At 38.7% G+C, this 24,673-nt stretch overlaps 2 protein-coding genes across 2 annotated transcripts; one reads left to right on the top strand and one right to left on the bottom strand.

Annotated features, from left to right (window-relative positions):
- The first annotated feature begins 1,344 nt into the window (after positions 1–1,344).
- Positions 1,345–7,639, top strand: LOC131310099 (protein PLASTID REDOX INSENSITIVE 2, chloroplastic-like). Its single transcript, XM_058336910.1, has 4 exons — positions 1,345–1,360; positions 1,601–1,874; positions 1,979–2,077; positions 7,091–7,639. Exons 2-4 carry the CDS (start codon positions 1,626–1,628, stop codon positions 7,283–7,285), a joined length of 543 nt encoding a protein of 180 aa, XP_058192893.1. The 5' UTR covers positions 1,345–1,360; positions 1,601–1,625; the 3' UTR covers positions 7,286–7,639.
- Positions 7,640–7,647: 8 nt separating this feature from the next.
- Positions 7,648–9,672, bottom strand: LOC131310098 (uncharacterized). The gene is made up of 3 exons (XM_058336909.1): positions 9,150–9,672; positions 8,846–9,015; positions 7,648–8,138 (listed from the first exon to the last, which is right to left on the bottom strand). The coding sequence occupies exons 1-3, from the start codon at positions 9,418–9,420 to the stop codon at positions 8,031–8,033; spliced, it is 549 nt and encodes a 182-aa protein (XP_058192892.1). The 5' UTR covers positions 9,421–9,672; the 3' UTR covers positions 7,648–8,030.
- Between the last annotated feature and the right edge of the window lie 15,001 nt (positions 9,673–24,673).

The following is a 24,673-nucleotide window of genomic DNA, read 5'->3' as shown; positions in this document are numbered from 1 at the left end:
CCTCACACATCTTAGATCTCACACGTTCTTTCTTTCACACAATACAACTTGCACCCACACTGCGTGTGCTTGGATGTCTAATACTCGTAATTGGAACACTTTGAATCTATTTTGTAATTCAACGAGTCAATATTACATGAAAATTTTGTCGGAGTCCCTTTACAAGAAAGTGGAGTGAAAAAGTCATCGACAAATCCATCTTGTTAAATTTGAAAGAGGCTTTTTTTTTGGTACAAAGTAAAAAAAAAAAAAACAACTACACTCTCTCAAAAATCACTCCTCTCATATCCGCCTCTAGGAGTGAGATAATGTCATCCGGGGATAATGCGCAACACCATATGGTCCTCTTGATCTACTCTCATGTTGGCAAGCCTATCTGCCACCTTATCTCCCTCTTTAAGCGTGTGCCTCAAGGTGCATTCTATAATATCCATGAGGGTTTTACATTTTTTGATGAGCACTGTATGGGATGAATTCTGAGGTGGTTCCCCAATAATCAAATCAATAGCCGTGGCTGAGTCCGACTCCACATCTATAGCATCCATCCCTTGTTGTTGGATCATTTTGAGCCCCTTGAACAGCCCTCTCTCTCCTTTCTCCTCTCACCCCAACACTTTCTCTCTCCAAATTTGAGCCGTTCAAACACATGATGGCCGGCTCAAATGCGCGAGAGGGCACCACGTGGTACCCACTCGGCACTGAAATTTTTTCCCAATCTTTGGATTCAGAAATAAAGTCGGCCACTTTTGATGACTCCACATGATCACCAGGATGCATCTCAACAAGCGTACTAGTACCACACCACCAGTCATGCCAAAAAGATATGTCCTGTCCATCACCAACAATCCATTTAAGATCCTTCAAAACAATATCTCTAGTTTTTATGATACTTTTCCACACATGAGAGGCTTTCTTATGGGCAGGCCTAATTTCTGAGAGTATTGCCCTTTCAGATACTTCTTGTGAAGAAGTTGGATCCAAGGTGAATCATGTTCAGTAGAAAGTAGAAACTCTCCAACCCAGTTTAGACAATAGGGCTCTATTAGTAGCACCTGCCTTTATAATGCCAAGACCACCACAACGTTTGCTTCTACAAACAGTATCCCAATTAACCATGTGTATCTTCTTCTTTTTTCAATTTTGAAAGAGGCTTGGAATAAGGAAAAGACCACAGCAATTTGAGAAACTTCTGGGCTGGGCCATGAACAAATAAGTCCAGCACTTGGGTTGGCCCATAGAAAACGATTTCATTTACAAGCTGGTCCATTTTTCTATGGGCTTGGGCTTGATATTTAGCCCATCAGGTTCTGGTTCATGTATGGCATTGGTGCGTATGCGTCTTAACATACACACCCCTCTCGTAGGGAAAAATTTTCGGTGCCGAGCTGGTAACACGTGGTACCCGCTCGTGCATTTGAGATGTCCATTGCGTATTTGAGCGACTCAGATTTGGATAGAGAAAAAGGAGAAAGAAAATGTTGTATGAGAGGAAAAAAAGGGTTTCAATTCAAACCGTCCAAAAATGTATTGGATAGCTCAGATGCGCTGAACAAACACCACGTAAGATATGCCCAGTTGGCACTGAAAAATCACTCCGGAGGGAGAGTAGCGAACGTCACTGAATCATGGCTCTGTGCACCTCCTCTCTCATCATCACCTCCACTTCCCGAGCAATTCCCGCCAAAAACCAAGGCTCGAGTAGTGCCTCTATCCTGCGCGCCTCCTGCGTTATCCTAGGCCATCCTTACTCAACGGTTTCTCTCCCTTCAAAACCCGTCTCAACAAGGGGGGCATCCCCAAAGTCAAACCCTCTACAGGCGACACAGCCTCCCAAATACGTTTATCCCGACCCTATCCCCGAATTCGCAGTCGCTGTAACTAACTACTCTCTCTCACTCTCTCTCACATCTGGAATTATCCGTGCTTCATAATTGTATAGTCATTGTGTGTGTAAATGATATATTTTGGGGTACAACAGGAAACCAAGAAATTCAGGGAAGAGATACTGAGGAAGCTATCCAAGGACGAGGAGGCATTTGGGGATGACCTCGAAATGATTGTGAATGTTTGTGCGGAGGTAAACCACATTACTGATTTTGAAATTTGAAGATTATTTATATTGACAATCTGTGATGAAATCTGCTTTCTATTGAGAAATTTGAACCGTTAATAGTTTGTTACCAAGAGGGGAGCATTTAACTTGAAGGAACAAAGGGGGAAAAACAAAAGGGATGTGTTCATTAATGATACATGTGCTGTTACCAAAGTGTCATGACTAACAAGAGAAAGATTATGACTTTATGATGTGTCCAACTAGCTACTCTTGTGAAGGATCTAATAAATCAATTAAGCAATCCTTTTCGGTGCAATTTGAGCTGTTTCTGCTTGATAAAATTTCTGAAAGAAAGTATCATCCTCTTGACACTATTGATGCAACATTTGAAGCTGGATCTTTGCTTTCTGCATTGTTTAGGGATTATGAGCTGGAAACTAGTTCTTTAGCAACTAATGCACTCATTTGTTTCCTTCTCGTGCTTGAAACTCGTTTATTAGTTTGTGAAGAAATGCTGGATATGGATACTTATGGATTGTTAGTGGTAGCTATTTTTAAAACACTTTCGTGTGTTTTAGTTTGGAACTATTTTTCCTCGGAACAAACAAGGTCTGTGAGAAATTGATTTTTTTGTCAAAATCTGTGGTATGAGTTTTTTTTTTTTTTTTTTGGATAAGCACATTCCTTTTATAAAGCACAAACTCATTTACAACTCTAAGGGGCATAACCCCGAAATAACAAAACTCCTAAGGCACCTGAGACAAAACCTCATAGAACCACTAGAGAAAATAAAGGAACAATACCAAAAACACTGAAAGGACTTCCTATTTTTTACAGATTCTGCCTATACAAAACAGGAGGAGCAAAAATCCTATTTGAGAGCCCCCAACTGCAACACAACTCCATGTTCTTTTGGGATTGTTTGACACCCCTCTTCGAGTGCACTAAGTCCCGAATAGAAGTTACAGTCTTGAGTATAACCTGATCAAGATGAGAAAACTTGTGCTGAAAAATCCGTTGATTACGTTCTATTCACAAGTTGTAGACACAAGCAGCTAGCACACTCTTCAAAAGCCAGCACTTAAAACCAGACCGTTTTAGCATTCTGGATATACCAAGCAATCATATCAGGTAAGGAAGAAGGGATTTGAGCAGCAAAACATCGTTGCCAAATTGCACCCCAAACTGATTGAGAAAAAGCACATTGAAAAAATAGATGTCCATGAGAATCTTGGCCATTGTTACAGAGAACACAACCATCCTCTACATTCATCCCCCAGCTCAATAACCTATCCTTTGTACTTAGTCTCTGAAGCACAGCTAGCCACAGAATGAACGCTCAGCGAGGCATATTTTTACTATACCAAACTATGCTTGACCATGGCTGGATAGGAAGTTTAATCCTAATCGCCTCCCAAGCAAAAGACACCGTAAAACCAGCTGGATGAGGGAGCCACACAACTGAATCCAGCCTATCACAAATTGGTTTAAAATCAACAGGTGAATGTTCTATGATAAACTGAGTGGCCCTATTCCTTTGTCTAGGCCACCTCCACACCCCTTCATGAATAATCGTGGAGACTTTAGAGTGCAAAGATCTACCAAGATTATATACAATATTCTCACCAAATTATTAAAAAGAGGTCCAAGAGGATGCCAGTTTTCAAGCCAAAGAAAGGTACCTTGTCCATTGCCAATCAAGTACTGAATCAGAGGCTGAGCCTCACTTCTGAGGTTCAACAACTTTCTCATTGTCCTTGAAGAATCACTAGGAATGTGCATGGACCACAAACAGTGTCCCTTAATGAAGTATGAGTGAATCCACTTTACCCACAGGGTATCTGCCTTGTTACAAAGGGCCCAGATATGCCTAAGCATCGTTGCTTTATTCCATTCCTTAAGTCTCGTGAAACCCAAACCTCCCTCCTCCTTTGGACTACAAACCTGATCCCAAGAAACCTTATCAGCAGAATGTTTCATCTCAAACCCTGACCAAAGGAAGGCCATCAAAGTGCTCTCAATTTCTTTGATTGTTTTGCTAGGGATAACAAAAATTGAGCTCCAATAGACCTGAATACTGAAGAGAACAGACTGAATCCTTTAAGCCCTCCCCCCATAAGTCAATGTACTAGCAGACCAACTATGGATTCTTCTCAATATTTTCTCTTTCAGAACCAAACAGTCAGCAACTTTTTGCCTTGTAGAAATAAGAGAACCTTAGTTGCACGAAGCGGGAACGGGTGCGGGAGCAGAAGCGGGGGCGGGAGCGGGGGAGCGAGGGAATATAGAAGCTCCCAAGGTTGGGAGCGTGAGAGGAGCGTGTACATATATTATGAAAATAATATATCATAGAGTAGTCCACTATAAAAGTACAATAATTTAGGAAGTAAAAATACGGGCCAAGTCCTCCATAAGTGTAAGAAATGGGCTAGTGGTATGATTTTCTTTTCAAGATATCATGAGTTAGGCTAGATATCTGAGTTCATCAAAGACCAATTAATAAAGCCAAGTGATAAATTCCTGGTTTTCTATACAAATATCATACAAAAGCTCCCATCTTTGTAAGGAGCGAGCTCCCATCTCGATGGGAGCAGGCTTCCGTCAATCTCCTTAGTTAGGAGAGCAAAAGCGGGCTCCCAAGGTGGGAGCGGCACCATTTTAGGAGCTCCCTGCAACTAACAGGGGAACACCCAAGTATTTGACAGGAAGATGGGCCTCAGGAATAGGGAGGATATCCCGCAAAACAGCCTTATCACCCTCTAGAACCCCAGCATAAAAAACAGAACACTTGTTCATGTTAGGCTTGAGACCAGAATAGGAGTAGAACTGTAGAAGTCATCTAGTAATTGTTTAATAAGCTGAAAAGAAACCGTTGAAGCTCCACGAAGGATGAATAAATCATCTGCAAAAACCAGATGGGTAAGATTGATGCTCCTGCACTTGGGGTGGTAGCTAAAGGGGCTTTGATTCACTCTATAATGCAAGAGAGCAGTAAAAGCCTCCATAACTATGAGAAACAGATGGGGAGAAATAGGGTCCCCTTGTCTCAAACCCATCTTACCCTGAAAATACCCTTCCAAAGACCCATTGATGACCACAGAAAACTTGGCTGAGCACACACATTGCTGAACCCAGTAGGTGAACCTAGAAGGGAAACCCATAGCTTGCATGGTATTGAAAAGGAAAATCCAATCCACAGAATCATAGGCCTTCATCAAATCTATCTTGATAGCACACCTAGGATCCTTATCATCTCTATGATATCCTCTAACCAGTTCTTGCATCAAAAGCACATTATTAACAATTGAATGACCTTTAGCAAAAGCAGATTGAGCCTGATTGATTAAACAAGGCAAAATGGGTTGCAATCTGTTTGCTAAAACCTTAGTGATGCATTTATATACCACATTGCAACATGAAATAGGCCTATAATCACGAATAGAAGGAGATTTGACCTTAGGCATGAGTTGCATAAGCATTAAGCATAAGTTGCTATGAGTTGCATAAGTATTAAGCATAAGTTGCTTTGGTTGATGTACTTTCTTTGTTTTCCTGCAGTGTTATAGGTTGGCATGTCTTAATTACCTTCAAAGTATCAAAGTTGCTCAGATTTGATCACAAACTTGTGAGATTATTTATCCCTTAAGATACTTGAGCTGAGTTACGTAGATGTCACTTTTGTCACCAGAGTTTTGTCAAACATGTATGGTCATTGAGATATCAAATTCTTGAAGAAAAATGCATACTAGTTTTTATTCAGCTGCAAATAGATAGGTAGCAGCACGGAAGTCTCGGCTGTTAAATAATGAAGTCTCATCACCATGTTCTAATAACTTACAGAGTCAATAAAACAACAGAGTTTATTGTAGTTTATTGTAGAAGCACAGATTCTGGAAGGCTGAAATGGCAGACAATCATTTGCACTCCTGGGCCACGTTAGTTATAGAAATGCTGGCAACTGATAGAATCAGCCCTTTTGTTTTACTTTTTATGGTTCTTTTTGAGTGGAGGAGGGGTGGATGGGGATTACTGAGGGGGGCGCTGGTATTGGCAATAGGCATACCTTTGGTTTGGAAGTATTAAGAATGTAGACAAAGGAAAGCCAATAGGGAACTACAGTACCTTTCACTTGAATAAGATGATGAATGCGGTATTCTGATGGCTGTAGAAGCAAGATTTTCGGTAAGCAGTCTAGCAGTGATAAATCTGGATCGCCTTGTTAGTTTAGATAAATTTTCTTTCATGGACTCTATCTAGTACGACAAATGGATTTAAAAGTACCGAGCTTGAACTTCAACGACACTGAAGCTGTTCTTTGGTATTGAAAGGTAGCCATATTGCAAGCTAAAGTATGAGTAGGAATAGTTACATAAATTAATATGAGGAATTTAGGTTTTCTAAAAGACGCTTGCCAGAATCTGACACTAAAATAAAGACTTTGCATCTTCTTCATTTTCCAGCAAGTAGTATATGATATCATTGTATTTTTTGTACTTCACATGATGCACAAAGGATAAATGATATCCATTTCCAAGCATAGTCCTTGTCAGAGTGATGCAATTGATCGCAGAAAACGTTTAACCTGTGCACTTACAGCACATCATCTATGTGAGTCCCATCCCACAGTATAGATTCTGTTAATCCTCCCCATTTTGTTAACCTAATTGCTACTCCCCATTTCAGATTCTTGTCGTCAAGTGCAGTAAAGGTTATATGGAAAATGTCTATCTGTTTGTTTTTGTTTTTTTCATTTTAAAAAAGATCTGATTTGCCCTTGACCGAAATAACCCAATGATTGTCTCCTGAACCCCCAAAAGAAAAATAAATAAATCCTGACCGTTCACTAGAGCAAATAGTGACATTGAGACAGCTTTCATCAAGCTGGTTTTAACTTACGTGCCCAGATGCTGGCACTGTCTGGTTATGGGACCTATATGTTATGCTTTATTCCAATGATAAATGATTTGATTTTTTTTTTAATGAAAACTTCTCTTGCAAAAATTTGTTTCAATAATTAGCTTCTTTTGTGGAATTCAGGTATTCAGAGAATTCCTGCATAAAGAGTACGGTGGACCTGGGACATTATTGGTGGAGCCTTTCACAGAGATGTTTGTTGCACTGAATGAGAAGAAACTTCCTAGACCCTCTGTGGCTGCTCGAGCATGTCTATTATGGGCTCAAAAATATGTTGATGAAGATTGGGAAGTTTGGAATTCGAAATCGCTCAAGTGATCATTCCCTCAAAGTATCCTTAATCTCTTCACACTCAAGCATCATTTGTACACACATACAAATATTGTTCCCATCATGTTCAGGAAATATTCCTCTAAATGTTTCGAAAATATTAGAGAAATATCGATTGAATCTGGAATTGTTCGAAAAAATAGTGTTGGAATTTTCTGATAGGTGTTCAAACAAGCTAATGTGTCATAGCGTTTCAGTGTGCTCCATTGCATTCCGATGGAAATATTGGAACTTCTGATTCCACCATCATTTTGTTTCGGCCGTGGTGATGAAACGAATTGTTTGTAACTGATGCATGATTTCTTGTGCGTATACTTTAAAAAGTATGTTTTGTGCGACAAACCTTCCTATTTTAGATAGAAAAGTTCTTTCACTTTCATTAACTTGACTGAGTTATCTACTTGGTTACAACCATGACCATTGAAAAGCTTGCAAGCAAAAAACAATTTCAACTTTCATATACTTGACTGAGTTATCTACTTGGTTACAACCATAAACACTGAAAAGCTTGCAAGCAAAAAACACTTCTTTTTGCATCTTGAGAATGAAAAAGATGTCAAATCCATTTCTCTTTTGAGCTATATGGAGCGACCATTGCTAACGGTGGCAATAGTATTGAAATCACAATGGCGGCTTCCATGGATTTACTGTTTCTGCGTTTCCAGGTTTAAAAGGCCCATTTCGTTTCTGGAAATTATAACTTTGGAGATACTGTACTTAATAAGAACCACCATTAGCTTCCACCTTCAGAGATACTTTGTAAGGAAGGGCGCCATGATTTTGACCTTGCAATACTTGTTGATCCAGCGGGCCTCTGTCGATGTCTCTCGTGTCTCGTTGCCTGCAGTTTCCGTTTAAGGTAAGTACTCATGACCTAGATCAGCATATAGTCGCTTGAAAATTGGAATTCTTGCGTCGTTCTGTGAGCGGTTAATTGATTATATGGATAGATCCCCTGCTCTCATTCTTTCGTTTACTTTTGATCTTTGTAAAGAAAATTTTACTACAAACCCAAAGCGTAGAAACGTTATCGGTTTTTTAGAACATGTTTCAGAAAGCCGATTTCGGAAGAGCATAGACTCTCATCGTTGGGGTGAACATAAAACACCCACTAGGTTGAGCTGAAGGACCATCATTAGATAGAGATTGAGGAGGAGATAGAGATTTACAAGGAGTGAGTGGTAAAGGAATTCCTATGGTACATGTACTTTTTAGACAAAGGCTTTTTGAGAATTTGAACATATTGGTTTGCTAGTTTCTTGTAAAGCTTTCTTTTCCCCCCCCCAACAAAAAATCTTGGTAAAATAAGTTTCGAAATTCGCCAACTAAAATCAGTTTTCTGAAAAATGTTGGAAATTCCTCTGCATAACAGGCTGAAGAAACGATTGATTATAGGCTTAGCCATGTGTATGCACACAAGTATGCATCTTTTCTTTTCCCTATGACTCAGAATCGGGAGCAAAGGACCGGCTCATCCCGGGATCAATCCTACTGTTCACTAAGCGTATGGTTTCGCGGCATATAAAATTCCGGTCGGGTAGGACTTACTGGTTGGAGATAGGAGCTTTGCTGAGTGGTTTTAAGCAGTTGAGACTCTTCACCCTCTTCCTCGCAACTCGAACTTCGCTTCTCCGAATCTGTGTTCGACTCGCCCCCTGATTCTGATCGGTTCTTCCTCATTTTCGCATGCTTCTTTGCTTTCAACACCTTCATAACCTCTATAAAAACCACAGAAATAAAACTTGAAATAAAAAAAACACTCAGAACTCTACGAACGAAAAAGACAATCAAACCAATACAGTAGCGAAAAAGAGAAACAGAGCCAGAGCCAGAGCCAGAGCCAGCAACCAACCTTCGGATGTGACGAGTCGATAAGCCCGGCCAAGAACGAGAGTGTCGGTAGGCCGGAGAAGCTTGACGCGGGTGAACCGTACCGTCTTCTTTTCATCGGAATTGTCTTCGCCGGAGTTGTTATTAGGCAGCGGGATGATAATAGAAACGTAGTGACCCGGGTTCATCTTCATCACCTCATTAGCACTTATCGACCAGTACATCCTCTCTATCCTCCCACTCGGATGTTGTATCACTAACGCTGCTGCATCAACTGCCTGGCAATTTCCCATCTCTCTCTAAAACCCCTCTCTTTCTCTCTCTAGATGAATGAATAAATGAAGAAGAAGAAGAAGATAAGAAAGGAACAAGATGAATTTAGCAGGAGTCTATTTCTAAGCTGCTGGAAATGATGAAATGGGTCTCACTCAGGTTATGTCCCTCTCTCTCTCTCTCTCTCTTCCCCAACTAATTTATGGTCGCCAACTTAAATTCCCTTGTAGGTGGGTCATTTTTAAATCTTGCCAAGTGCCAACCTTCAACTTGCATCATTTGATTATTATAATAATTGAAAGACATGAGATACCCCATCACACAATAATTTTAAATTGATTAAAGAGAAAATAATTATACTGCCGATCAAAAAAAAAAGAGAAATAACACCCTCACCCCACCGGCCAGAAACAGTCTCATTCTCTGTCTTTATAGTGTGGAATGGCAGAATTGCCCTTGTGTTCGACTATTTATGAGGCATTCTTGGGCTGATTACAAGGATAGTTTTGTAATTTTACGTGACAAGGGACGAGAACATGGGAGTTTATGGCCAAATGGTCAAATGTTAGATTGTGAAAATCCCGTTTTTATGACCGTCCCCAGTGAATGAGGAAGTTCTCGTGTAATTCAATCATTATATGATCTCTATTCTATTCATGTGGATTCCCACCTTTGATCCTTTTTCATGATCCTCCTGATTTGAGGCCTCATTTTTTTTATGGGTTTCAATGTGTGAATTTTTCTCGGCTCCGTCCCGCTAAGGTTTTTATTTTTTAAATACTTATTTTTCGTTTTACGAGATACGAGTAGTTCATTTTTTCATAATACATCACTTTTAATTCAAAAAATAAATATTTATTTCTCTTAGCAGAACGGGGCCTAATTCTTTTTGTTCAGCAAAAGAATTAAGTTAATCAGATATTGACCAATATTGGGTCAAATCATACTTGTCTCAACCAAGCTGTCCACTTTTCTAGAGCCAAATTTGATTTGATTTTTTTTTTTAGTATCTATAAGAATGCGTGATTTACTTGAATTTTGTCAGTTATGATAATTTTGAATTGCGCATTAAGACCTCAAATTGAACGATTCGAATAATAAAAATTGAACATTAGTCGGCCCCGATGCAGTGCAAACATTGCCGCTTTCCGACCCCCATCTCTCTATCTCTGATGACGGAATTCGGGGATGGTGCTGTGCAGTGGTGTGCGCAGCATCGTGCTGCGCACTTCCAAGCCGTCGGATCTCATCTCGGGAATGAATGGCTCTCGATTGTTGATTGCCGAGATGAGATCCGAGCCGTCGGATGTACGATCCGACGGCTCAGAAGTGCGCAGCACGGTGCTGTGCATCTCACTATACAACACCAACCCGAAGTCAATGACAAGACCAATTATAGTTTGGTTGGCTAGAATTAATGCTAGTATCATCCATGTTCTTGGACTGGCATGCTGCAATCAAGTCTCATCCATGTTCTTTGAACGGCGTATATGGCCAAGGGTTGAGGCTTTTGCCCAACGGCATGGCATGAGGGATGCATTTAGATGCCAGGAGCAAAAGCAAGAAGGTCAAGAGTTCAATTTTTTTTTTTCTAAAGTGTTAATCTAACTAGTTCTGATGAATTTTTTTTTGATAAATCTCGATTCGGACCTAAATTAAAAAACGTGTAGTAGTATTAGTTTTCGTGTACAAATTTGAGCAAAAAGGCGTGCGTGAAGTTTGACACCCTTTGAGAAAAATTGCATCGACAAATTCTTGTCAATGCACGTTGTCTAGGTTAAGAGTCGCTTTCTACCCTTTTTCTGTCTGGCCTAATAAAAATGGCCGGGAGTAGATTTTTCCGGTCTACAACTGGTGTTGTAGGAGAAGTTTTGGGGTGCCGAGCGGATACCACGTGACAATATCCGTCGGCGATCCACTATGAGGTGTAGTACACCTCGTGAGGTCTATTGCAATCTCTTCATCATGATTTGAATCGTTCTGTGTAACATGTCTATAAAGTATCTTGACAAGATCATCCAAAGTAACAAATTTTTTTTTTTTTTTTGGAACCGTGATACCATTTGGGTACTTGATTGATCCGATAACATTTTGTTGGTTGGTATGATGCAGAAAACAAACTTGAAAGTTAAATCTATCTCATTGATTTTGGTACAAATATAACGTTCAACAAATTCGTGAATTAAACAATTTAAATTATGAAGATAAGATGTTGGTAGAACACATTAAAACGAATTACTACCTTCTTTGGTGCATTAGCGCGCTACATAGACCCTCGGTGAATCTTTGTTTCCGTTTATCCTAACCTTTGAAAGATTCTTTCCAAAAGTATTCTATGTCTGTCTCTTTTCGTTATGAGTTGGTGGAGTTTAGATTTGTACTATTTTGTTACCATTAATTAACAGACAAAAGCTCGGAATTTTTTTGAAAGAATTAATATATATGCTTGTTTTGATGGACTTGTATGGATCAGGATTGCTTGAATTATAGTAGTACTTTGTATGTTTACATAATCTTTTGAATCAAATGTTTCACCGTGTTTGCCTTTTCTTTTCTTTAAAAAAAAAAAAAAATTATTGTAGGAATCTGCAATGAAAAATTGGAATTTGGAAATCATGTGGTGCAGCCCACACTACAGGGGCTGTAGGGCGGCCAATTCAACCGTCCATTTTAACACCGACGGCTCGGATTTAATCCGAACTCCTATTGATCCGAACCGTCCATTACCGAAATGGACAGCCGGATCGGCTGCTCCATCTAACAGGATCCCCCTTGTGCAAAAAATTGGATGCACGGTTGCTATTTTTTAGATATTTTGCGGAAACATTTATCAGAAGGTGTATTTTTCACATCAATTAATATTGTTTTCTTTTCGTAATCGTTTTTTTCATTGAAAAATAAGCTACGGTCATATGGAAAAATTATTTTGTTAATAGCATCATGTATATTCACTAGTACAATGACCAAAAAACAGTGCCAAATATCTATAAGACGGTGCCGAAAGTCTCTCAATTTGTTATACATGATGTCTCTTTATGCCGGCAAGTGTCTCTATACATCATATCATTTGACAGAAATGAAAGAGTTAAGTATAAAGTAAATTAAAGGAATAAAATCGAGTCTAACAATACGAAAGACAGAACTGCTGACACGTGTATTAGTTTCCGAAAACGAATGCTAAGGATAGGATTGCTAACACGACTGGCGTGAGCGCACACGGGAGACCATTTTTTTTTAAAGAAGTAATGTCTGTCGGTATAGATATATCTATATGTTTCTATACTTGCATATATAGACAGAGTGATCATTTCACGGAAATGAAAGAGTTAACCATAAAGCAAATTAAATGAATAAGTAGAGTCTCAACAGTACGAAAGACAGGACTGCTGACATGTGTATTAGTTTCCGAAAACGAATGTTGCTCGTAGGACTGCTAACATGACTAGCGTGAGCACATACGGGAGACATTTTTTTTTAAAGAAGTAATATCAACATAGTTTGCTCCAAAATTGACCGGCTTTTGCGATCAACTTCTTTGCCATAAGTTTTCGGTTATGCATAATGCACAATTAATAGTGTTTATCTGCTTATTCTCTCCTCCTTAATCCTCCTCTAATTGACCTGGACCTTTTGTATACTAAGTTTTTTTTTATTACTCGGTCTTTTTTTGCCAAATAGGGGAAAATTTTATTGATAAGATACCAAGTCAATACATTAAAATGATGGTTTAAATGAGACAATAATCAATTAGGAGGTCTAACTCTCCAAGTTTGAACTCCAAAACCTCGCAACCCGAAACTAGCAAGCTTGTGTGCTGCTGCATTCGCTGTTCTTCTTCAAACAAAAAGAAACTCACAGTTCACAGGTTGCACAGGTCAATTTATGTATACTTCGACTAATCTTGGAGATCAATTCCACGGTTCATTAACGGAAAATCCAATTAATACTGTAATTAATATATAGGCGAGACAATGTCCCTATGAGAATTACCACACACACACACAAAAAGGTCCCTATAAAAGTTGATAGTACCTCACTTTGTGTAGTAACACTTTGATGTGCCCTTTTGCTCCAGTCTTGATCTACTTTAAACACAAGACTTCAATTGGTCGACATAAGTAAACTTGCAATGTAATTCTTTTTAAAGAAGTTATTTTTAGTGTTTTGGATCAAGAGTTTTGATTTTTTTCTCATAATGAAGAGGAATCGAAAAAGTACAAAAGGAAAAAGATACTGATCAATTTTAAGAAAACTACTTACGAAAAGGGAAAAAAAATGAGTCCATTGGTTTTGTGCCTCTGCATACATATTTTGCGAATTATTTAGCAGTGACTAGCAAATCCATCTTTATTTATTTGTTTTTTTTTTTTTTTTTTGAGGTTGCCTGCTGATGTTAATTTCAGGCTATATAGTGCATCTCTAGCTCCATCACTATATAGCATGTTTTAATTAGTAATTCAATGTGACATCTGGCGCATATGACTTGTATTTGTCCAAAGATGATTGCTTCTATATAACTTCTTTTAACAAAAATTAACCATTTGATAATCCACTCCTGATAAATTAATAGCACAACCAATAAGGACAATAAACACCAAAGGCGGCAGTTAATCAAATCTGCATGTTGGAGGAAAATTAAGGGAAATGATTTTGCGACTCCCTTTTCTTTTAACGTCACTTCTCTATAAGTGTATTTTTACATCAAAAATACACTTGCAGGGGAGTGACGTTAACAAAAAAGGGAATTACAAAATCAGCAGCCAAAATTAATCAGCTGTTAATGAAGTTCACCAATTCCCCCCCTCATGGTGTCGAACCCTAGGTCAAAAAAGTCGAGAGAAACAGCAATCTCTGTACAAAATGTTCCTTGTATATATTTATCTCTTTCTTTATAATTACTATTGGGTTTTGAGCAAAGATTTGAAGAAGTTACCCACGAGGGGTTGGTTTTAGAGGTCAAGGCTTCTGATTCGAAAACTTTTTAGGTGCTATTAACTATTTTGAGGCTAGTTCATACAGAGCTCGCTCTGACTTTAAATGGGGCTCCCGCTAGTGGACGGTAGGATTGGCCCCCCGGATTAGAGGTTGGCTTAAGGCTTGTTTGATAATTTAAATTCAGCACTTAAAACTGAATCAATTAAGTAATAGTAATTCAGTAAGTTTGATAATGACATTATACATTGTTTAACAAATTAAGTGCTACTTAAAATATAGGCTAAAAAGTTGAAAAAAAATAAGTAGTTTTGAGCTACTTAATTCTAGCTGAATTTTTATGTACTTGCATTTAATTACCATACTACCACCACTTCACCACCTTTACCATCACCACCACCACCACTTCGCCACCACCAGCACTCCCCTATTACTCCATCACCACCACCACCATTACCACACTGCCACCACCACTACCACACCGTCGTCTCCACCGCCGCCACCACAATGCCACCATTGCACAACTATCACTCCATCGACACCATTCACTGTCACCATTACACCATCACTCCACCGCCACCGCCACTCACTGCCACCGTTACATCACCATTACTCCACTACCACCATTACATCACTATCGCCAGCACTCCAACACCACCACCACCACTGCCGCCACCACTCCATCACCACCAACACACCACCACAATCACCATTCCACCATTATTATAAGTACATTGTGACCATTAGTAGATTAAGAGAGAATCGGAACTAAAATTAATTTTTTTTTTAATTCAGTACTTAATATGTTTACCAAATAGCTTTTCAACTTAAAAAATTTAGCATTTAACTTTCAGTACTTAATTTTTCAGCATTCAGTTTCAGTTTTCAGTTTTATCAAACAGGCCCTTAGTATAGTGGTCAAGGCTTGAGATTCGAAACTTCTTAGATACTTATATAACAACTCCTTTGGTGCTAGCTAGTGATCCATACAGAGCTTTGCTCTGATTTTAAATGGAGGCCCCGCTAGTGGACGATGGAATCGGTGCCCCGGATTTATCGAGAGATGCGCGCACCCACAAGCTGGTCCGGACACCTGGTTAGCAAAACAAAGATTTGAACAAGTTAAAGAGAGAAACAAACGATAATCGTACAGAAGAGCTTGGACTATTTTATATCCATCTGAACCTTGAAGCTCTCTCTGTGCTTACGTACCAATTTTGAAGATCTTCTTCTGTGATTCACATGTTTTAAAAAAACACTTGGCCTTTTACATTTTTATTAAAAAAACACATTCCCTAATAAATTGGAGTCTATTATGTAACCCATGTGAAGGTGTTGGGGACTGTGGGTTCGGGTATTGAATGATGAAATGGACTCTACTAGTTGTCCAAACATGACTCATGTAGGGGACTACAGCCGTTGATATTATTCAAGGAAGGGGCTCTTAACTTCTTATGGCCAATGGTGTGAGGCCTTCCAATAGCTTTAAATGATTGGGGACGCATAAATTGACCACAGAAGGTGCTCGATGATCGTGATTTTATCAATTTATAGGCGCTCAATTTTATCAGAAATATTTCCTACGGTGAAACTAGTCGAGGTGAGAGTAAGCTGGTCTGAATACCTGAGTTATAAAAAAAAATTTGATGTGATTAATTTTGAGGCCTGTACCAAAAAAAAAAGATTGAATATAGGAAGTGGGGATTCAAACTTTGCCTTGTCGTTCATATCGTGTACCTTGTTGGGGCAGCCTATATAGTTAGGTGTTTTATATACATAACCTAGCTTTTTGTGATATTAAAGTTGTGGCATCTATCCAATCAAAATAAGCTTTTAATTTCAGGGGCAAACTTTTGTGTGGGGTTATGGATTATTGACAATGAAGTGAAGTTGCTTTCTCCACATTCTTCCCCTCTAATAATACAAGAAACACCACTTCAGGTTTTAATACAGAATGTCTTCAATTACTCTTTTTTTTTTCCAAATGATCAAGGAGAATTTTGATGAAGACTTGGCATTATTTCTATCCTTTTTGGGAAAAGGAAAAATATTCACACAACAGAGCTCTTTGACCCTGTTTCAAATAAACAAGCTAGTGAGTATGTTCTCATTATGTAGTATACTTAAAAATGTAGTTTAGGTTAGCAAATGAATCCCCTCTCCGATATCCACCCCGGACAGTTGCGGAAGCTATCTCACAACGTGGGTCTTCTGAAAAACCTTGACCGCTAAGAGTCTCATGCATTGTGGCCAAATTGTTGGATTGTCTTGGACAGTTGCTTGAGAGAATCCATGTACACACGTAAGGTTTATTATTGTAAGGTTGTGGTTGAGAATCGAACACAAGAGGATACAAAAGAAGAATTATATAAAAGAAGAGCCGAAAGATAAAATGGACAAAACAAATAAATCATGTCTTCTTTGGTCGAAAAGACAATGTTAAGAGACATTGGACAGAGTTAGACTGTGGAAAACTAATTTTAAGGGCAATGTACTAGCTAAATCATACTATCATATACGTAAAATAGCTGGCCAAATTTCATACGGAAAGCTTGAACAGACTAGTCAAGTGGCTAGTAGTTAAATTAAAGTTTGCTGTAGTCCTTTTAAATGTATTGAGGCTATTCCCTACTAAGCATGATTGTTCTATATTAGATCATTTGTTTAAAAATTTCACAGAAGCAATTAGTGAAGTCGTCGGTACGTTGGAATGTGATAATTAAGTTTTGTGAAGGACACATTGTGTAATCCCCATACATGTAGACACACTGGCCTAGTATCTTTTGTTGGCCGTGGCGGCTCCGGATATTCTAAAAAATGTGCTCAAAAATCTCTACTACCTCTCGAAACAACAACTATCAATAAACAACAAATCGTCATGGTAGGTTTAGTAGAATCATTAATTGGTCATCGTTCTTCAACGTAGGTTTCAAGCTCACCATCATTAGTCAACACAAGGATACACAAAATGAGAGAGTATATAAAGAGAAAAGAAAGAAGCACTATAGGAGGTTTATATATTGAAGAGTACTTTTGTCACACAACATAGGGTTGGAGTGATTCATCAATAGTCAAAGATAAGAGATGGTACACACTGCAGAGGCTTAAACGGCTGAGATAATCATTACTTGAAAACCTGCCTTTTTTAGTGGAACTCTTCCGAATAAAACACACACTATTCATTTCGGGGTTTTAAAATTTCTGAGTACGGTCTTCAATAATTTTTTTTTTTTATCTTTTTTACTCATTACTTTCAAAAACTTTTCTCAAAATCTAAACCGAACAGGGCCTATATTATGTGAAGTGAGACTGGGCCCAACCGGCGGTAGAATTAGGATTTTGGCCTTGTCCGACTTAATAAGCATTATAAATTGAATAGATACTTGTATTTAAACGCATGCTTATTATATTATAGAGTTTTTTGTGCCTAGTTTTCCGAAATAAGTCCCTGGCTTTATAGCACATGACATGACATATACCGTAGTTGTGTATTATTAGGTTGAATGTTGAAACTTTTGTAGGCAATCATATGGTCAACTCATTGGTAATCAGCTCCAAAACTTATTCTTCTAATTAAAGATTAGTAATGCCCCTGTAATCATCACTTAGAAGCAAAGCAGAAGAATCATTATGGTTGATGGCATTCAACTAATTTACAATCATAATCCCATCAACTTTGAAAAACAAAATTAACCCTAGGGGAGGGTTTGGGGGCCATTGGGGTGGGGTCACTGGGCGGGTTCCCTTGACCTGGCCAGCTGACCTGGCGCATTTGTAATACTTCAGGACAAGAGATAGACTTATTCAAAGAGCAACGGTAAATAGTAAATAGATTGTTCACGGAGTAACGCGATTTCAGTCATTCATTTGAAATGAATTTTTTTTGGAAAAAATTTTAACTCTTTTATTCGGAAAAGTTTCATGAACATCCAAATCGTCAGTGTTGTGGACATTGCGATTGGCTCTGTAAACAATTATTTACGGCTCTGTCGTAAAAAAGATTTTCTCCCAGAAATATGCAAATAGGGGCAGAGCGTGCGGTTCCGTTAGGGATGCTGCAATTTGCCACCATCATCAGAGCTTTTTGTACTCTTTCACCACGAAAATCCTATGTGACCGGACGAGAAGTGCACTGACGTGTAATGATTGGTGTGCGGAGCCCACTTACAGGTTTCACAGTAATATTTTGAACAGTTAATTAATTTAAAAATATTTTTTTGAGTGGCTCAGTTCCTTGAAAATTCAGTTCAATCAGATAATGAAAAAGTCTTGATCTAATGTACCAATTTTTTATTCAAAATCTAAATCTGGTATTTTGAATGAAAAATTGGTACATTGAATCAAACATTCTTAACTATTTGATTGAACTGATTTTTCACTAGTACATACATGTAAAAAATATTTGAAAATTGATGAACGATTTGAATTATCCGTACGAGATCCGAATGCAAACCCATGCGTGCACCGATCTATGCACCATTAATGCAATTTGATCGGTACAATAGACAGGTTTTGACCGGGGCCTTCGAAGGCAAATTTGGAGGAGGGCATTCTCTCTCTAATCATATTGACCGCAATCTCGGAGTTTTGAGCTTTATTCCTAGGGTTCTACTATTGGTACCGATGGATTGAATACCGATGGGGTATCGACAGGCATGCGGGATCTATTTCGGTTCTGCACAGATGATCCGATTCGTTTGATTATTTTTTGGTAAAATTATACAAAGACCCCCTCATCTATACGTTTTGGACACAAACACCCCTCTAACCTTTAAAAACGCCCACAGACACCCCCTCATCTACTTGAAACTAAAAAATCACAAATTCGGTTAACGGAATGGCTGAAATGACAAAGATACCCTTGTCATAATAACACTCACACAAATATACCCTTGTTATAATAACACTCAGATAAAAAAATTGCAAACCGAAATCAACTCAAAAAACTAAACCCACAAATTGAACCCATCTAAACCACTGGTGCAAGCCAAGCACATCAAACCCTTACAATTTTTTTTAATCTTGGTTAACCCTTACAAATTGACATACAATCACAAATTGACATCCACACAATCACATACAAAAACCGCCAATTCAACCCATACCTTCGCACATTCTCGCTAGAAAATCGCCAAACCCATACAATCACAAATCTAAGACAAACCATTCAAATTTCGACACAACACACATATACAGAGAGAGAGAGAGAGAGAGAGAGAGAGAGAGAGAGAGAGAGGCGAGTGCTACAGTACCTAGCAAACGGGGAAGAGACTGATAATTCGGGGAAGAGGTACCTCGTTGATGATTTGGGAGGGTTGCCGAATCAATTTCATCCAGTCCTCCCCTCCCCTCACCTCTCTCTCTCTCTAACCCTATGAGTCTTCAACCGCGACTTTTTCTCCCTCTGATACTCGTCCCTCGTTGTGTCCATCGGCTACAACGGCCGAGAGTTGGGGTTTGTGACGTCGTATGGCAGGGAGATTAAGGCTAGGGGTTCGTCATATGTTAATGCTACGCTTGTGCTTGACGGATTGGAAGTGGTTCATGATGTGGTTTATTTGGTTAAGGATTTGGCTGGGGGTAAGGGTCATCATCGGGCCGGGCCGGGCTGGTTTATTTGGTTGAGGATTTGGCTGGGGGTAAGGGTCATCATAGCCGCTGCCCAAGCCTGCCCACGGGCCGGGCCGATCTGGCTTTTTCTTTTGGCGGGCCAGGTTACCTACCATAAATTGAAGCCCAACCCCGGCCCACGGACTAGCCCAATTGGCGGGCCGGCGGGCCAACGGGCGGGCTTAAATTTCCTTGGGCAAAACTAAACCAAGGGAAAAAAGAAAGGGTTTTGTGAGATTTTGGGCTAATAGGCGGGCCTGTTGGCGGGCTTTTGGGCGGGTACCACGGGCCAGGCCTACGGGCGAGCCGAGTAAAAATTCATAGGCCCGAGCCCGCCCATTACAAACTACGAGCCGGGCTAGCCTGCCTGTTTTACGAACTTGGGCCGGGCAGGCTTTGGGCGGGTCGTAGGCCTTCAGGCTAAATGATGACCCTTAGTTGGGGGTTTGATTCCTTTTGATACAGATCCGATGGTCAAGGGAACGGTTGGGATCTTCTTCGTTGGTGTTCCGCCACCCTGACGTCCTCGCTGCCGTCCACTCCCTCGAAGACGCCGACCTTGCCACGGCGGTGGCCTGTTATCCGGTTTGGAGAGACAAAAATACCATTGTCCAAATTACCCATCCGTGTTGATCCCTTCTACCGCCGGCGCCATGGGTAACATCATCTCGTCAGCAATCATGGTGCCGAAGGAGTTGATAACGCAGCGAATGCAGGCCGGAGCGAAGGGTCGGTATTGGGAAGTTTTGTTGAGGATTCTGGAGAAGGATGGAGTTTTAAGGGTATTTTTTTGTCTCAAAAGGCCAAAAGCACTGGCATGTGCCATTGAAACAAACAGCAATCCAACGGAAGGGGTTAACTTGGGTAACGGTAATACATGAGGGGGTGTCTGTGGATGTTTTTAAAGGTTAGGGGGAGTTCGTGTCCAAAACGTATAGATGAGGGGGTCTCCATGTAATTTTTTTTAAAAACCAATGGGTTTGTGGAAAATCAGCTCAATCCGAAATTCAATATTTACATACACGATCCAATCTTTCATTTTTTTTTATTCAGATTTCAAGATCCTAAAATTTAAACGATTCAAATTACTGCCATAAACACACGATGGAGCCTACAATTGGTAGCGAAAAACCGTTATGTTTCCACTTGAGGCGCTAAGAATTTAATTTCATTAGTAAATTGACGTGCAAACATTTGAAGAAACTAAGTCTAGTCCTCAATTCACGTAATCTTACCATGTTCTTTGAATTTATTGTCCTAATTAATTTCACTCAGTACTGGTCCACATATTAGTATCTCAGTATTTCGGGTTTACGAAGAAAAGAACAAAGTAATTTTAACGAATGTACGACATACCAGCAAGGAGAAAGCTATGGTACAAAAGATATACCGTATGTCTAAATTATGACAATTTGTGATTTTCATTATGACAATTTTTGGTTTTCTAATGCATATTTTTTATGCTAGTTACGACTTCTACTTTAAAATTTACTTGTTGAACATATCATTAGTAAGTTACCCATAGTTAAAAAATATTATTGTTATGTAACCATAATTATTCGTACTAAAAACCATAATACTTGTACCCCAACCAAATATATGTATACAATATCACAAATTAAATAATGTTACCCATAAATGTTATGACAACACCATAAATTGGCATTATCTTACCACAATGAGTCGTACTAAAAATTCTTTAACACGTATGATATTACGTAACAAAATCAAAATATGTCATACCAGAATCAATAATTGTTATACCCAAACAAAATACATGTGTAAAATACCACAAATTCAGTAAAATAACCAAATTTGTTATGATAACATCTAAAATTGTCATTTTCTTACCACAACGTGTTGTATCAAAAGAAAACATATTTAAATACTACAAATTATATAACAAATCATAATTGTTATGACAATACCATAACTTGACATTTTCATGCCTGCAACTGTCATAGCAAAGGAAATTGATTAAAATATTTTGTAATAAGACCAAAATTCCACAAATTCAGTAATATAATCAAATTTATTATGACAACACCATAAATTGACGTTTTCATACCCATAACGTGTCATATAAAAAAAATTCAATCGGAATGTTCAGTTAACGATAGTTATAATTAGCAAAATACCAAACCACAAACTCAGTAATATAACCAAATTTGTTATGACAACACCATAAATTGACGTTTTTATACCCATAACGTGTCGTATAAAAAAATTCAATTGAAATGTTCAATTAATGATAGTTATAATTAGCAAAATATCATACCACAAATTCAGTAATATAACCAAATTTGTTATGACAATACCATAAATTGACGTTTTCAAACCCCCAACGTGTCGTATGAAAAAAATTCAATCGGAATGTTCAGTTAACGATAGTTAAATTAACAAAATACCAAACAATAAATTTAGTAATATAATCAAATTTGTCATGACAACATCATAAATTAACATTTTCATACCCACAACGAGTCGTATAAAAAAATTCAATTAGAATATTCAGTTAACGATAGTTATAATTGGCAAAATACCATACCATAACTAAACGTCATTAGCGATTATATTTTTAGAATGATCGATCATAACTGTTAGAATATCAAGTCATACGATATTCAGCATTGTTACCAAAATTAGATATCGACAACTGCATAATCGAAAAAATTCAATGTATCCAGATACAAGAATGAAGTTGATCGTTTATCATTAGACCCTTAATCAGAGAAAAAAAATCATTTTACTATTGAATTTGGGTGCCAATGAAAGGGCTTTCTAAACCTTATCGAGCCAAAAAATTACGTGGATTATTTTTTCAACAAATATAACGAAATCAATGATTTTGATTGTTATTATTATGTCGCGGTTGCAAGTCAACCGTACATTCAGTTATAACAGAGAAATTGGTTTTATATCAATTATATTGAATGTACAATTCTAAATGTTCTTTTGGTACGGACATTGTGGTAAGAAAATAACAATTTTTTGTGTTGTCATAACAATCATGGTTATATTATATAATTTGCAGTATTTTACAAATGAGGGAGAGGAAGAGAGAGTTAAGGAAACGAGAATAACCTATTACCTGCCAAGCCATTTTTTCATTTTATTAATTGATTTAATATATGAGTTGTTCGGATTATTCACTTTTAAATCCAAAGGTTTAAAATCATGGTGCATATGGTACACCCCCTAATAAGGAGTGTGTACCATAGGACTACCCAGCAAGCAAAGATTATTTGAAAACGAGAATTTTGTTTTGTTTTTTCCCATAAAAATTCCATAAGTTTGGTCCCCTCGAATGATAATGCAGACTACGTCCCCGCAATATTGTCAACGATCTAACCCTAGGAGTTTCGCCACGTGAGCATGTGAAAGTAACTAAATGACTTAATCTTCAAAAGATCGCTAGTTTGAATCTCACGTAAGTCAAATATTGGGGCTACTTTCAGGACCCCAGAATTAGGTCAAATATTTTGGTTATTTTTAAAAAAAAATGTACATAATTTTTTTTTTGACACAAAAAGTACCCCGTCGGTTTTATTGATGGATAATATCAGAGGCCTGTGAGTCCTCAAAAGTTAAGGCTGAGAGCCACAAGGGAACAACCTCCCACAGTTCTCCATCCTAACATCTACCAGGGAGCGCTTCGCCACTAAACAGGCGACCCTGTTACAGTCACGCTTAATATGAGAAAAAATCTCATGACGAAAAAAGAAGATACAAGCTAGCTTGATGCAATCCATAACAATGGTGTCACAATCCGCATACGTCGCCCTGCCATCCAAAGCTTGAACCACTTGTTTCGCATCGCCTTCCACCACAATGTTAGTAAGATTCCATGCCACTACTGTTGTTAACGCCAAACGGAAACCCAATGCTGCAATAACCCGCGGAGAGAGAGAATCCCATTAACAGAGTGCATGCATGACAGCGCCAATCACTTTCCCCTCCGAATCTCGAGCGACCACACCCACACCCGCCTTGCCATTCTGCTAGTCCATCGCACAGTCAACATCGATTTTAATGGTCCCAGTAGCCGGAGGTTGCCAGTAATGTTGAGTCAACTCCGATCTGGCCGTGCCATCTCTGCCCCTTCTCTTGTCACGTGTAGAAAAATATTCTTCCCATGAACCAAAATTAAGCCTTTTCGAAAATGACATGGGGCTCCCATACGGGTCATACTAGAAAGCCACAGTCATTCCTCCCTTCCCAAAGAAACCAACAAATATAGGCTGCCAAGGCAAGAGGATCCCCACCCGTCCTCTTTTCACGAGTACCCTATCCCTGTGCAAAGAGAATGCCGGCCACACAATCTGCATGTACATATTTGTCGTGTAATTTTGAGCTGATTTAGCAAATCCGTGGAATATGGAAGACAAAATCAAATTTGCTTGGGCAAGCTAATTAAGACTTCTTTTACCCCCGTTTGATATAAGATGTGTGAGATTCGTAAAGAGATAGGATTAGGATTGGTATTGATAATGAGAAGGGATTAGTAATAAGTATATTTGTTTGAAATGAGATTGGATGATGAGATTATTAATATCATGTTTGTTTGAGATAAGATTAGATGATAGGATTTGATTAATAGAAGAAATTGATAATGGGAAGGGATTGAGATTGGACTATGAATACCAAGTCTCAAGGGGTATCGCTAACTTGCTAATCCCATAGGATTCATAGTCCAAAGTAATTTTGGGTTACCAAACAAGGGATTAGGAA

This window comes from Rhododendron vialii, chromosome 12a (assembly GCF_030253575.1).
Source record: "Rhododendron vialii isolate Sample 1 chromosome 12a, ASM3025357v1".
Taxonomy (NCBI): domain Eukaryota; kingdom Viridiplantae; phylum Streptophyta; class Magnoliopsida; order Ericales; family Ericaceae; genus Rhododendron; species Rhododendron vialii.
Note: the sequence above shows the minus strand (reverse complement) of the source record. Positions and strands in the feature narration are given on the sequence as shown.

Bases quoted from the DNA above. Each gene is read 5' to 3' on its own strand.
- LOC131310099 (XM_058336910.1), top strand. From the start codon at position 1,626: ATGGCTCTGTGCACCTCCTCTCTCATCATCACCTCCACTTCCCGAGCA. The intron at 1,875-1,978 runs GTAACTAACTAC...GGGGTACAACAG, and splicing joins TCCCCGAATTCGCAGTCGCT to GAAACCAAGAAATTCAGGGA. The intron at 2,078-7,090 runs GTAAACCACATT...TGTGGAATTCAG, and splicing joins TTGTGAATGTTTGTGCGGAG to GTATTCAGAGAATTCCTGCA.
- LOC131310098 (XM_058336909.1), bottom strand. From the start codon at position 9,420: ATGGGAAATTGCCAGGCAGTTGATGCAGCAGCGTTAGTGATACAACAT. The intron at 9,016-9,149 runs GTTGGTTGCTGG...TGGTTTTTATAG, and splicing joins TCGACTCGTCACATCCGAAG to AGGTTATGAAGGTGTTGAAA. The intron at 8,139-8,845 runs GTAAGTCCTACC...CGGAAACTGCAG, and splicing joins AAAGCTCCTATCTCCAACCA to GCAACGAGACACGAGAGACA.